Source organism: Ylistrum balloti, unplaced genomic scaffold, assembly GCF_031769215.1.
Source record: "Ylistrum balloti isolate Yb309-2 unplaced genomic scaffold, AGI_CSIRO_Ybal_v1 Utg370450, whole genome shotgun sequence".
In the NCBI taxonomy this organism is placed as follows: Eukaryota; Metazoa; Mollusca; class Bivalvia; order Pectinida; family Pectinidae; genus Ylistrum; species Ylistrum balloti.
Window position 1 is genome coordinate 1807035 of NW_026782299.1, and position 13434 is coordinate 1820468.

At 34.2% G+C, this 13434-nt stretch overlaps 1 protein-coding gene across 1 annotated transcript; it reads left to right on the plus strand.

The window, feature by feature from the left end:
• The first annotated feature begins 2786 nt into the window (after positions 1-2786).
• Positions 2787-12988, plus strand: LOC132554899 (uncharacterized). The gene is made up of 12 exons (XM_060219230.1): positions 2787-3027; positions 4597-4814; positions 5626-5755; positions 6070-6212; positions 7636-7740; positions 8218-8347; positions 9401-10026; positions 10204-10364; positions 10868-11025; positions 11265-11370; positions 11649-11797; positions 12855-12988. Exons 1-12 carry the CDS (start codon positions 2787-2789, stop codon positions 12986-12988), a joined length of 2301 nt encoding a protein of 766 aa, XP_060075213.1.
• Positions 12989-13434: the final 446 nt, after the last annotated feature.

The following is a 13434-nucleotide window of genomic DNA, read 5'->3' on the forward strand; positions in this document are numbered from 1 at the left end:
CAAGGAATCATTTCATTTCTTTACATATTAAATGTACTTAAATCATTCAAATTAAAGTAAGAAATTCAGATGAATATTAGAATTAATATATGTACATTAAATCAGTTATCCATACTAATTGTTGAATCTTTAAATGTTTCTCTGTTAGTTTCTCAAGTAAATTTTTTTTGCTCTATCAATTTGAGATTGAGTTGGAAATCTGGCAGAAGTAGAAATGATGTTTTGCAACTAAGAGCTAATGCTGATATTATGATGTATTAAAAGTGATGTTGCTATAGTATATGTTGTTTGGTCAAGTAACTTCATCTGCTTGCTTATTTTTGGTGTTCTCAAGTACAAAATGCTTCTTACAATGATTTGAAGATTTAGGTTTTTTAGCAGAAACTGCAGCTGTCTTTCCTAGATACACGCCTTTTAAGTTGGTCCCTTCTGTTTGTCTAAGTGATGTAAATACTCTCAGACATACAGACAGAAACCTACACAGCTATGTTCATCTACACAACAGCTTACTTTATAACCATAATGGTTGTGTTTGTTCCATGATGAATACGAAAAAGAGTTTTGTTTTGTAGTCAATATTATCAGACTACATACAATTGAAATTGAATTTGTCGCAATGTAAATATTGTCTAACAGAGGTTACAGATTTACACCTCTGTATAGATGTGTGTACTCATACCGTCAATACAGACAAAGCATCTTTGAATTCAGCCATTTGTGCCTTTAATATTGTCCTGCCACTAAGCACCTTGACAATTATTCACTTTTATTTGTGGAATTTGTCAACATGATCTATTTTTCTACAGAAACGTTTTTATTTTGCTAATTGCAATCACGTCTTTGCTTCATAATGTCTGCCATTTATTTATGTTGGTCTTGCCATATTGAAAATGGTGTTGTAATTTTGAAAACAATGTTGAAAAAAAAGAAAAAAAAGAAAAAAAACAATCTTCTCACTATCCCTCTTTATATTTTTCAATGTTTGATTATAGGCACAAGTCTAATTTTGATGTCAAGTATGAAGAGAACAAGAGAACAGATTTAAGGCTTTACCCTTTATGTAATGAACAATGAAAAAAGTCTTGTTTTGGGAACAGTGTTTCATTTGGTAAGGTCAGATCAACTTTTATGATCTATCATTTATTATTGATGTTATAAAAAGTTTTTACAGTGATATATAATTATATATGCAATAAAACTAATATACTAAAACTCTCTTGGTTTTGTTTTTAATCTGTATTTATCTGGAAAGTAGTCTGCATTTATCTGGAAAATTGAAAAGTTTTCTGAAAAGGGGAATAGTTTGGATAAATACCTAATTTTCACATAAATGATTCTGCATTTTAATCATTATTATAATGATTCAAAGGAAAGCAATTTACTTTGAAGCTTTATTAAAGTTGATGAACTTTTATAGTGTATAGCATCTTCTGTACAAAAGAATCTGTATTATCATCTGATAAAAGTTTTGATTCCAAGGATTTTGTATACCAGGTGGATAAACCATATTTAGAAATCAATAGACATGATGATGATATAGCCTGCTAGATAAATAGATTACTACTTGAAACCTGATGTGGGATCATGAGGACAATTCTTGGATATTAATCAGTTATTATGTTAGCCGAGACTTTGTCTCAGGGTGACCTATTGCGATCCCTTTTTGTGCAGCGTCATGTGCAATAAACTTTCATTATTTTTTACTTCTTCTGGAAAACTAAACTGATTTCAATGAAATCTTACAAAAACCTTCCATGTCTAAAGGCACACCAAAAGTGTAAATTGTATTGTCCTGAACCCCAGAAGCTTGAGGGGTGGAGCCAAAAAGGGTCAAAATGATTGAAACTTGAAAAATCTTCTCAAATCCCAGGTATGGTAGAATCAAATACTCTCCATGGATAGAAAGGCCTTCAGATGCCCTGCCAAAATAAAAATTTCAGGACCCCATGGTCTCACATTTCCCCCATGACAGTTTATATTTGAAAATTATATTTTTGAACATTATTTGTTTATTTTCTATTGGAAATGTTCAAACCTGTATAGGATTATAAGCATAAGCTGACTGTTTGATGAGATGCACGTATTGACCTTGACTAACCCCCAGGGGCTGTTGGGCAGGGCAAAAAATTGGTCAAATTGACTGAAATTTCAAAAATTCAGAAGCTTTAGCATAGGGCAGCAGTTAAGGTATACACAATTTACATTTGCTTTATGTGTACACTATAATTAAAAAGTTATGTTACGTTTCTTAAAATGATCAATGCAATGTCATGTTACAAGAAGCATTGTGATTCAGGTGACTGTTAAGGCCCTTGAGCCTTTTGTTTATTTTTTTGGAGTTTGGTGAAAAGGTTAAAAAAATACTGTATTAGAAAGTGAACTGAACTATTGATAATGGTAAGACTGTGGTAATGTTTCATCAGTGTCATAGTAACATGTTTGTTAATAAAGTTTGGTGAAATCAATTATTCAGGTAATATGCATAAACATCTGATTAAATATCACATTACTTATTGGTTTTATCTAATCAATGTCAATAGTGACATCCTACCATCATTACCACGTGCTTTTCGTCCTTTCCTTATTACAAATAGTGGTATGTCGCAATATTTACAGACAGACTCCGTGCCCCGATCAGTGGTTGTATATATATTTTGCACGCAAACCGAAAGTAGGTTAAATAACTCAGGTTATCACTATGTAAATAAAGGGGAGTATATCAAGCGTCGGTCAAGCTTAGCTCGGATACTCAATGTATTGACAAAACTGATTTACGATCGCGAGTGATGGGTAAAATTGGGGACATAACTATACAGACGGATGGCGGTAAGGAAGTTTATCGCTCTGGGGAGGAGGTGAAGGGAGTATGGCGCGTGCATGTAATTGAGCGCGTTACAGTAAATGACGTCGCTGTCAGTTTGAATGGAGAAACATACGTCAAGTGGACAGAAAGCAGCGTCGAGGCGAGGGCACCCGACTTAAAATTTATCTCCCGAGAAAAGTACACAAACCAGAAGAAAGCAGTAGGTAAGAATGTTCAAGTATTCATTTGTTAGCATGACGATTCTGACTTTTATAGGCCTGTCCACACCGTTAGCTGAATTGATAAGTCAAGAAAATGGACACGTGGACATCATCAAATTGCAGGGATAACTTAAATAAGGTTCTGTAATACAGGAATTATTAAGTTCCTGTGCGATAACACAGTATTTAGTGAGCGATGTACTCGAAATTTTGTAAAAAATTCTAATTCACAAAAATACACACTGAGGGCAAAAATCAAGATCAAATGTCAAGGTTTTTGGGTTCAAAGGTCAAGGAATATTACATCTTTTCTCCTATGAACTTTTCATTGACATTGTGAAGCAAAGTTGATATGAATTAAACAAGTCATCTAACAGACTTAAGGTCAGAGATGAGGACCAGGCGTAGGACCAAAGGTCAAGGTCTAATGTAGGAACTTTTTTTTCGCTGATGAACATTTTCTTTTGACGTAGTGAAACAACATAGTGAATAATAGTTTGTCAGAATTAAACAAAAATCAAATGACCAAATGTCAAGGTTACAGCGTCAAAGAGATCAATGTCAAAGGTCAAGATAAATTTTTGAAGATTTTCATAAAGGAAAGTTTTGTTATGACATTATAAAGCTTCAACTGACCAAAGATCAACGTCAACAGGTTTGGTATTTGGATTCAAAGTCATCTGGTCAAAGATGAAACTTTATGTGTTTCTGTCCACTGTGTGATTATCTGACCATTTGTTTGAAATATGATAAATTGAGCTCTAGGAAATCAACATGTTTCAATGTAAATTCTTAATCATTATAAATATTAATGAATAATTCTCCGAGTGAAAACATATAGTTTTAGACAGTTTAATTGATATTTTCATATGACAATTTCAATAATAATTACCATGGCATGGATCATAGGGCAACATTTACTCAGTTTGTCAATTTTCTACTTTTTAACATTTCATTCATAGTTATTCAATATCAATTTAGAACAACAATAGTACTTGGTATGCTGCAAAATCGCAGCTTACAAATGAGTACTGTAAAAGTATCCAGGCACTTTTATGATGGAGAATTATACAAATATGTGATACTGGTAATGACATTTCTGTTAGTCCGGCAAATAAGGGGAGGTCAAAAAAAGGAGAGGAAAACTAGACGAAATAAGTTATCGCATGATGTGCGGTTTTATTGCACAGATGTGCAATTCTATCGTGGTTGATATAAATTTAGAAATTACTTATAGATAAATGTAGGATAGAGTTCATCTATATTCAATATTCAATATTTTAGCCAACCATATTTCCTAAACAGCACAAAATGTGCGATCCTACTACACAGTCGTGTGTTAGATGCCGTATAGTGTGTGTGATGATGTGTGAGGGTGTGAGGGTGTGTGTGTGTACGATGTGCACACTGTGCGTGCATGACATGTGTTTGATGTGTTGTGCGTTACCAGAACCGTTCTAATTGTGTAACACAAATGTTAGATTTATTCATTATCATGATAATGGCGCTCACTTCCTTTTGATATGTAGTCATTAAACCAAGCTTTCAAATCTGATGGAACTTAAATTGCAGTGTTTCAAAAAACAACTTTGGAAGCAGGAGTACATGAGTATCCATTCAGCTTTCGAATGCCAACTGATAAAATGCCATCCTCCTTTGAGGGAAAGCGAGGCTGTACACGTTACTGGCTGTACCTGAAGATTACGCGACCATTGCCATGGCGAGATGTTGTCAGTGATAAGTGCGTAACCTTTATTGACGATGTGGATATAAATCTACAATATTATGCTGTAAGTAATATTAGTGACATATTCACTGTTATTTCAGACTTGAGTCAATCTTACAAGTGACTGAGAATTTGTCGAGATGAATAGGAATATCAGCACGTGAAAAATATACTTAGACTTGTTATTCAAAAGGTGTAATCGAAGTTGGATAGTCCATTACTGTAACAAATATGTCAGAGAAGTTTTATTCTGGAACAGTCTTTTAGCCATACATCCTGTCTTTTATGATTTTAATGTTTTTTGAAAGAGGACCTGTCTATCAATTCACTGACGTGTGTGTGTTTTTGAATTCACTACCCCGATTCTGTCTTTGAGCACTTGACATCGATTAACATCAGATATCTTCTATACTATGTTCTCTTTTTTATCACATAGTTTCTGTGTTTCAGTGAATATATACTGTGATGATGTAATATTTATGCATATAACTTACCTGTAATATTACCTATTGTGATACTATGTTTTAAAATGATGTCACAGATTGCATCGTGACATACGTAACAAAGAAGACCAGATTTTTTTTGCCAAAATAAGAAAAATGTTGAAGTGGAAGTGTCCGTTTCCCACGATATTTGTCTAAATATTCGATCAGATGACCATTAAATCTTCTTTAAAATTTATTTTAAATTTTTTTTTACTTTGCCTTAAAAAAATTAGACTCAGATTTTAAATTTAAACTCCTGGACGATATCTGATGTATGACTATAATTTGCCCTGTAGTTCCAAACAAAATCACATAATTATTCATAGAAATGTGTTCACGTACACAATTAGGTATATATAATAAAAACTTATAAAGATAATTGTCTTTTAGAAACCACTTACCAAGAAAAAATCAACACATTTGTCAAAGATACTCGGATTTGGTGATGCTGGGGAAGTAACTTTGACAGCGAATGTACACAGAACTGGCTTTTGTGCTGGGGAGGCTATACCCGTAACAGGTTGGTATTTAACGGAAAAGTCAATGGTACTAAATGACTAGTGCTTTAAAGCTATGATAAATAATTGTTTTATTTTGTCCTTCAACAAATGTTATTTCTACTTCCGATTGGTTGTGGCTCCTTTATATATATAAAATACGAAAATTGCCGTACTTGTGTTTATGGCAATATGTAGTGAACCTCTTTTTTTTTTTTTCTAAAAAGATAAATCATTTTGTATCCTTGTATGCTTTTATTGTGTTGCGATAAAATTAATCTTACCTAAAATGTTTTTGTTTTTGCATCTTCACCGATGTTTTTTTTTCTGTGTAAAGTGGATGCTGTAAACGCTTCCTCGAAAGATTTGGGAAAGCTGAAGGTCTCCTTGGTGCAGAGAGTATCATATAAAGCAAATGGTGATACAGAAACAGAGGACACCGTGATCTACACCAAAACTGGGTCAGATCCAATCAAACAGGTAAATTGAGCAGAATGTGATATATCAATTGATATATATATATATACACGAAGAGGGCAAAGAAACACAATTTGAACTTTAAGGTTTAATAAAATGATATTTTAAAGCAATATGCCTTAATGTGAAATGCAATAGTTAACTTCTGTGTTCAGATTTCCGGAAAACCAAAGTGACAGCAGGACACTCTGTTCGATATAACGCAAATCGAAGTGCATGGACCTTCAATGCTATGGGAAAACGTGTTGGTACATGTGCTGTCAACCATTGCGTGTAACGTGCCAAAATTGAGGTGTCAGAGACAACCAATGTGCTGGTGACGTGGGCGTAAATTTGCCTCTCGCAGTCTATTTCTCATAGTGTTTGGGTGCATTTTGACGGATTCCTTTTAGGCAATCCAAATGATCCGATCTTGACGTGAGTTGAGATGTAAAACTAATAGACTTGGAATAAATTTGGGAACTGGAAAGTGAGTAGCGGCCTGCTGCTGAGTGCTACGTCTCATGAACATTGCAAGAGCCCGTCGTCTGTCAAGTTGGGACAGCCGTGACATCTTTATAAAAAAAACAATTATTGATTGCAAATGTATTGGCAATAGCGCATTGGTGACGGTCAGAAATTGACACTAGTTTGAATGATAATAAGACTACTTCCATCTTATTTACTTTCATTATCAAATAAAGACAGCTGTGATATATAAAGAGGTTACACAAGGAGTGTTTGTGGCATTTCTTTCACTCGAGTCAGTTTTTTTCAAAAGTTACTAAACACACGAGCTTCAGCAAATCTGTTTTTAGTTTTGGAAAATAAATTACTCGACTAAACGAAATACCGAATAACAAATTTGTATGGCCTGTTTTTGCTAAAATAAAAAAAATATTCTGAAGTTGAATTAACCTGTCCGACTAATTTTCCATGAGTATGTGAAGTGCCCTTTCAGTCAAAGTTAATCAAATCATTCTACATGTTATACCAAATATGGTATGATATTTATGTTTTTACAATAATTTTGATGATTCATTGACGCATTGAAAGTAGAATAACACCCACCTGTTGTAGTAGATATTTCAATATTTCATTATACTCACCTCAAATTTTGAGTCGGGGTTATGAGTTATGGTCCGTAGGCTTGTATAATATATATATTAATGTTATATATAACAAATACTATAGCTCTGCGGTAGTTTTCCTCATCCCTCTAATATATGTAACATTACATATTTTTGTTGTTTCCACTGTTAAAGCCAATTATATCTATTTTTTATATTACTTTCTTAGGTAAAGATTGACAGATACCACCAATTCATCATTACAGTCAACTGAAACCTATAGAAAATATATTTAAAATATAGGCATGTTAAAATGAACCACGAAAAATGTTTCAGAATACGATCAGAAATTAAGATATTCTTTCTGTGATTAACAGAGACATACAAGGAGCTGGAAGGACGAGCTGGTACATATAGATGCCGTTCCTCCATCTACACGGACAAGAGCCTCTTTCTGTCTAAATGTCTCGTACTTTATCAAGGTCTGTGTGTTGATAGGATTGATTAATAAAATTGTCAAGGTTACATTTAAACGATATGTTGTGTCCAAATCAGTATCAACGATATCAAGGTCATTTTAAGTCATGGTCAACATCTGCAGGTAAAGACAAAGGTATAATCAATTATGTCGAATTTACCTGAGTAGTAATTACTCTTGATTTTCTCAAGATGACATTACATTCGGTTATTTTTATTTCCTAATAAGTTAAATTTTGTATATACCATAAGTATTATTTGTGCATAGTCTTTCAAACTCCTAAATTTTCATTTGGTCTCTGTCGATAATATGATAGGGAAATTCAGAGATACTGTCACATAGTTAGTCAGTCACTGGATGATTGGGTATTCCTCTGATAGTGTATGTTTTCTGTTAAAATGTTTTGCCAATCAATATCTTCAAATTTCAAGTGCTTGACACGGAATAATTAATGGATAAATTTGAATATTTATATTTTCAGGTATACATTGACATTTCCTTCCTGAGTGGTGGTGATCTGGTACTCTGGCTACCCATCACCATTGGTACTGTACCACAGGGCTACAAAAAAGCAACACCAGCAGGGAGAGCTACTACATCAAACATTCCTGGTGAGTGATATATTTCCATTGAAACTGTCTTGTATAGTACATGTAGTTGATCTTTTCGTTTCCTGGTTTCTCATTTTGACTTCGTTTATTGAAGTAGTTGACCTTCCTACAACCTATAATTTTCTCTTTTATGATGAATGACCTTTTCTTTGACCTTTTATTTTGACTCTGCCTGTTGATGTTATTGACTGGTGGTTAACCTTTCTCTTGGTGTATCCTTTGGTGATCCTTGACCTTTCTTTGAAGTAGCAGACCTTGCTTTGGCCTTGCATTTGTTTGGTGGGTGACCTTTTCATTGATTTTTCTTAGCCCATAGGGCCATCAGATGCTGGGATATTCAAACAACTCTTGATACATCCATTAATCCATCCATCCTTAAACGGTTTTTGTTATCACTATGTTTAGAGAAATACTGGATTGATTGTGGTCTCTAGTTGTGCATAACTGATCAGAAAAAAACCCTTTCTTGGATTTTAAGGGTTATGGTTTATCACTTTTGCGTAAGATGTTTTGGATGGATTGTTCTCAAATTTCAAAACCTGGTTGTCCGTGGTCCCTAGTTGTGCATAAAAGATCAGGAAAAAAAACCTGACAGATGACCGTCTTGGATTTTAACGGTTATGGTTTATCACTTTTTCGTAAAATGTGTTTGATGGATTTGTTTCAAACCCTGGTTGTCCGTGGTCCCTAGTTGTACACTACTGATTATGTGGTTTGTCAGAAAAACTCTAGTCAACAAGTGGGGATATTGAATTTTGATATTTATAGTGTTATTCCTTTTACTGGAAAAGTGCTGAATTGAGCAGTCTCAAATTTTATATGTAGGTTATTCTTATTTGTGCTCTTTTGATTTTAGAACTAATAAGAAAAAACAACATGGATGACAGACTGCCATCTTAGATCTGGCAGTTAAAGATTATCATTGTCTTTTTAGTTTACCATACATGGATCATTCAATGGTGGGTACCAATATCCTGCTTGGATTTATTGTGACCTTCGTTTTGACCTTTTATTTTAAAGTTGTTGATTTTGCTTTGATCTTATTTGTTGCAGTGATTGACCTTTCTAATGCACTGACCCACACCAGGTGTAACAGAGGCTGGGAGAAGTTCAATAGGTCAACTGACAATGCAATACCAGAATATGTTTCTTATACACCAATGTGTGTCTTTGTACCAAACTACACATACAAACCCCCACCGAAAAAAGCAACCAATAAGATGAGTGCAGCCGTACAGGTTCGCAGTCCACCTATCTCTGGAACAACAAAAACAGCAAATGCTGCTGCAATATCAAACAATCCAACTCAAGTTCAACCATCAGCTTCCACTTCCGGTCCAATAAAATCTACTACCTCTGCTACAAAACCAACAAACAGTCCCATTCCAGTGCAAACATCAGTTACCATTTCTGGTTCGACAAAATCTACTGCCTGTGTTGCTAAACCTACAAACAGCCGAACTGTATCGCAAACATCGATTTTGACTCCTGGTCAAGAAAGGAATACAACATCTGCTACTCAAGATTCGAGTACGTCAAATGGAGGTCAGAGTCGGCCAGAGCCATCTGCTCCACCTGCTCCTTACGATGAAGCTGAAGGTTACAACATACATGATGATGAGGTACTTCTCCCTAGCTATGAAGAACTGTTTGGTCAAGGGGCAGCTGAGGGTAATATTGTGAGTACTGGCTAATGCATTTTCTTGTTTCTTGTTTTAATGATTTGGTAAAAATTGGCAAAATCACATTTGATTTTTTTGATATTGTTATGGGTACTGTGTAAGAGGTAAATTTTGTTGGATCGGAGAACTACACTATAGCATAACGTATGATGCAGACATGAATCTATGTTTCAGGAGGTAGAAGAGACTGCCACAGGCAAGGTGTTTATGTTGATCAGGTTTCAATCTTCTCGGCGCCAGGAGTTTGTCAATTCAATGAAAAATTACAGTTCTGGGCTTGAAAAGTTCCAAGGGTATCTGTCTGCATTACAGCACAAGGCAAGTAACATTAAAGTGTCTACATGTTATCCTTTTGTTTTTGAAATGCCGAGACCATATCTATTTACATACATCATCGTGCTACGTCCACCAAGCGTTGTTATGTTTTTAGGTTTGCCCAAAATCCAATGTGGCCATCATCTTGAAAAATAGATATTAAACAACGTCTGTTCAACTTAGTAATTTGCGGGAATGTTCAGTCAACAAAGTCCAATATCGCCGCCATGACTGTCATCTTAACACATTTTGAAATTTTGAAACGTCTTTTTGATTTCACTAGCGGCATTGAGCTGAAATTTGTGAGAATGTCATAAAATTAAAATGAGGAGTGATTTAGCCTTTACTTCTTCATGCTATTTGAGTATTTGAGTGAAGATCTTCAAGTTAAACGAGTTGTGTTTAGATAAATGCAAATTCAGTTTCATTGTTGGCATTGTGAGTAAAATTTAAAACTTGCCATAAGACTTATGCTGTATATTCAGAAATGTCATGTTCTACTTAAGATCACGACCGTGACCAGAGGTACATGGAACAAGGCCAGTCTTCTGGCCATCCTCACATTTGAGTGTGCAGACATGGCTCGAGATTGGCTCAAAACTACTCCGGAAATATGTATGGAGAAGTGGCTGGGAGGTTGCGACATTCTGTTAGTTGAATCATCAGAACCGTTTCAGCAAGGTAAATAATGCATTGTGTCTAACCAATAATAACATCATACAGTGGTCTATATTCACTCCGTCATATCAAATACCGTCTTGTTAAAAAACTGACCCATCTAATAAGATTATTAGATATCTATACAAACTATATAGAAGAAGGAATGCCATGTTATCAAATTCTGAATATCTGATTTCTATCACCACTTGTTATGTTACTGAGAACTTAATATGTTAAATGTTGTTTTATGTTCTGCCCAGATCACCAAGTTCTTTCTATGTCCAACATTGGCATAACTGTAGAGGACACAAACGAAAACTTGGCACGATATCGGTACCTGCTTAACGAATACCTGAAACCATCAAGGTAAAATTATTTTGTTTGTGAAATCAACATAAAACAAGTAAAAACGAAAACAAGACGACCAACCAGATCTTGACCAAGTGTTGTTGAAAGTAAAAGACGAACTCAATTATCCTGATAAATATTACTAAAGGTCCTCAACCTATTCAGATATTCCAATTTAAAATTCATAATAACTTTTTAAAGTTTAAATTCATTAATCACATATTTATCACATAATTCAATACATTGGGGGCCAAGATAGCTGAGTCAGTAGTATATTCTTTAATTCGTAATTTCAGGGTGCGGATTGGCGGGGTATCAGTTGCCTCCTCTAAGGTAAACCATTGCCTGCGTGGAAAGTGGGAAATGGATATTGAGAAAACTATCGTAATTCTGTCTTGGCCGACCATGGATGTCCTTAGAAAGTATAGGGGCAGTGTGGATCCTGGTAAGTATTCACTTATCCCTATGATAAAACACAGGCTCAAAATGCCATGTTCTCATGTAGAAGTAAAAAACAAGACAAAATCTTTTAAAAATCAGCTCTAATCTTGAACACATATATGAGATAAAGGTGCAGTCAATAGTCCAAAATATCAATGACACACATACTCTCATTCGTCGTGAGATTTGGGATGATTTAGATTTGAAATATATGCAGAAAAAAAAATCAGATTGGCAATACCAGGTATTAGCCTGCATGTCCATCTTTATAAATTCGTGGTATCTATATTTTTTTAAATACTGTAGACTAGAGGGATCTTCCTCATATTTCATGAGAACGTTCTTTTGTTCCATGGTGGCGACAGCTCAAATTTGATACTGATCAGAAAAAAAAAAATGGCTGACATGTGGCCATCTTGTATTTTACAACGAAAGTTTTTGTTGCTATTTGTTGAGACATTTTGGATGAATCGGTTTCAAATTTCTTATGTTTATATGGTAACAATTAGTGCCTGCTCAACTCTGAGACTGACAAGAAAAATAAAAATGGCTGAAGGTCGGATGGTCCTCGTTGATTATGACAATTAGAGTTTAACAACACTATTTTTTAAGAACTATAGTATAAATCTTTTGTGAATTCATATGAAAATTCGAGTTGGTGCCCTTTAAAATCTGTTTAATTTGTATTTACGTAAACCTGTATCTACATACTTTTCTGTGTACTTTTACCTCCATAGTAAGCAAAATTAATTTTGGGGCAATCAACTTTTGTTTTCAACATGTTTTCTATCATTTGCAGTTTTTCACTAGCTTATATTGATATGTATTTCCTAATAATACTACAAAGGTATGATGTTCCTGTAGTGTTTCTGTCATGATCAATAAGAAGAAAAACCCTTATTTTCCAGAAAGACAAATGTGTATGTACATGTAAAACCAAACACTTCTGGTTCAAACAGAGAGATTTTTTCATGTAATAACTCTGATAATTTTAATTTTTTTAATTTTTAATTTTATGAAATAGAATGGTAATCAATTATTTTTACACATTAACTTTGTAGAAATCTACCAGGAAAGTTTAGAGCTGAGAAACAAGGTATTTGAAATTGTGTTGACTGCAGTTGTACAACTTGGTCCGCTACCCAGTCTAGCCAACAGTGAGGAGGAAGATGGTGGGGAGGTTCAAGCTTCATAAACCGTATCTAAATTCGGCTATAATGTGTATTCACATAAATCTAAAACAATCTCTCTCAATCCAAAGCATTTTTTCTCAACCAAAACATTCTACAAGATATTAAGATAAGCCTTATCTTTGATTTATGGTTTAAGTGTATATTGCATTATATGGTATGTAAATCGCTTTTCTATATAAATGATATTTGCTTTTGATGGCTAAAAGTATGTGACAAATTACCTGGGTATATCTAAATTTCATGAAAAGTTGTTCAACAAAACATGACTCTACGATATTACATGAAAGGCAGTTAAATATTTTAGTTCTGTTTTAGAAATATCTAGATGCCACATTCATAAGGAAAAAAGTTGTTGATAGACTAAAGGTATTATGATAACAAATCATGAAGAAAATCACATGAAGGATTGGAATTTCTGTTAGAAACAGTTCTCATCCTCTCCAACAGA

Bases quoted from the DNA above. Each gene is read 5' to 3' on its own strand.
- LOC132554899 (XM_060219230.1), top strand. From the start codon at position 2,787: ATGGGTAAAATTGGGGACATAACTATACAGACGGATGGCGGTAAGGAA. The intron at 3,028-4,596 runs GTAAGAATGTTC...CTTAAATTGCAG, and splicing joins AAACCAGAAGAAAGCAGTAG to TGTTTCAAAAAACAACTTTG. The intron at 10,027-10,203 runs GTGAGTACTGGC...TCTATGTTTCAG, and splicing joins GGGCAGCTGAGGGTAATATT to GAGGTAGAAGAGACTGCCAC.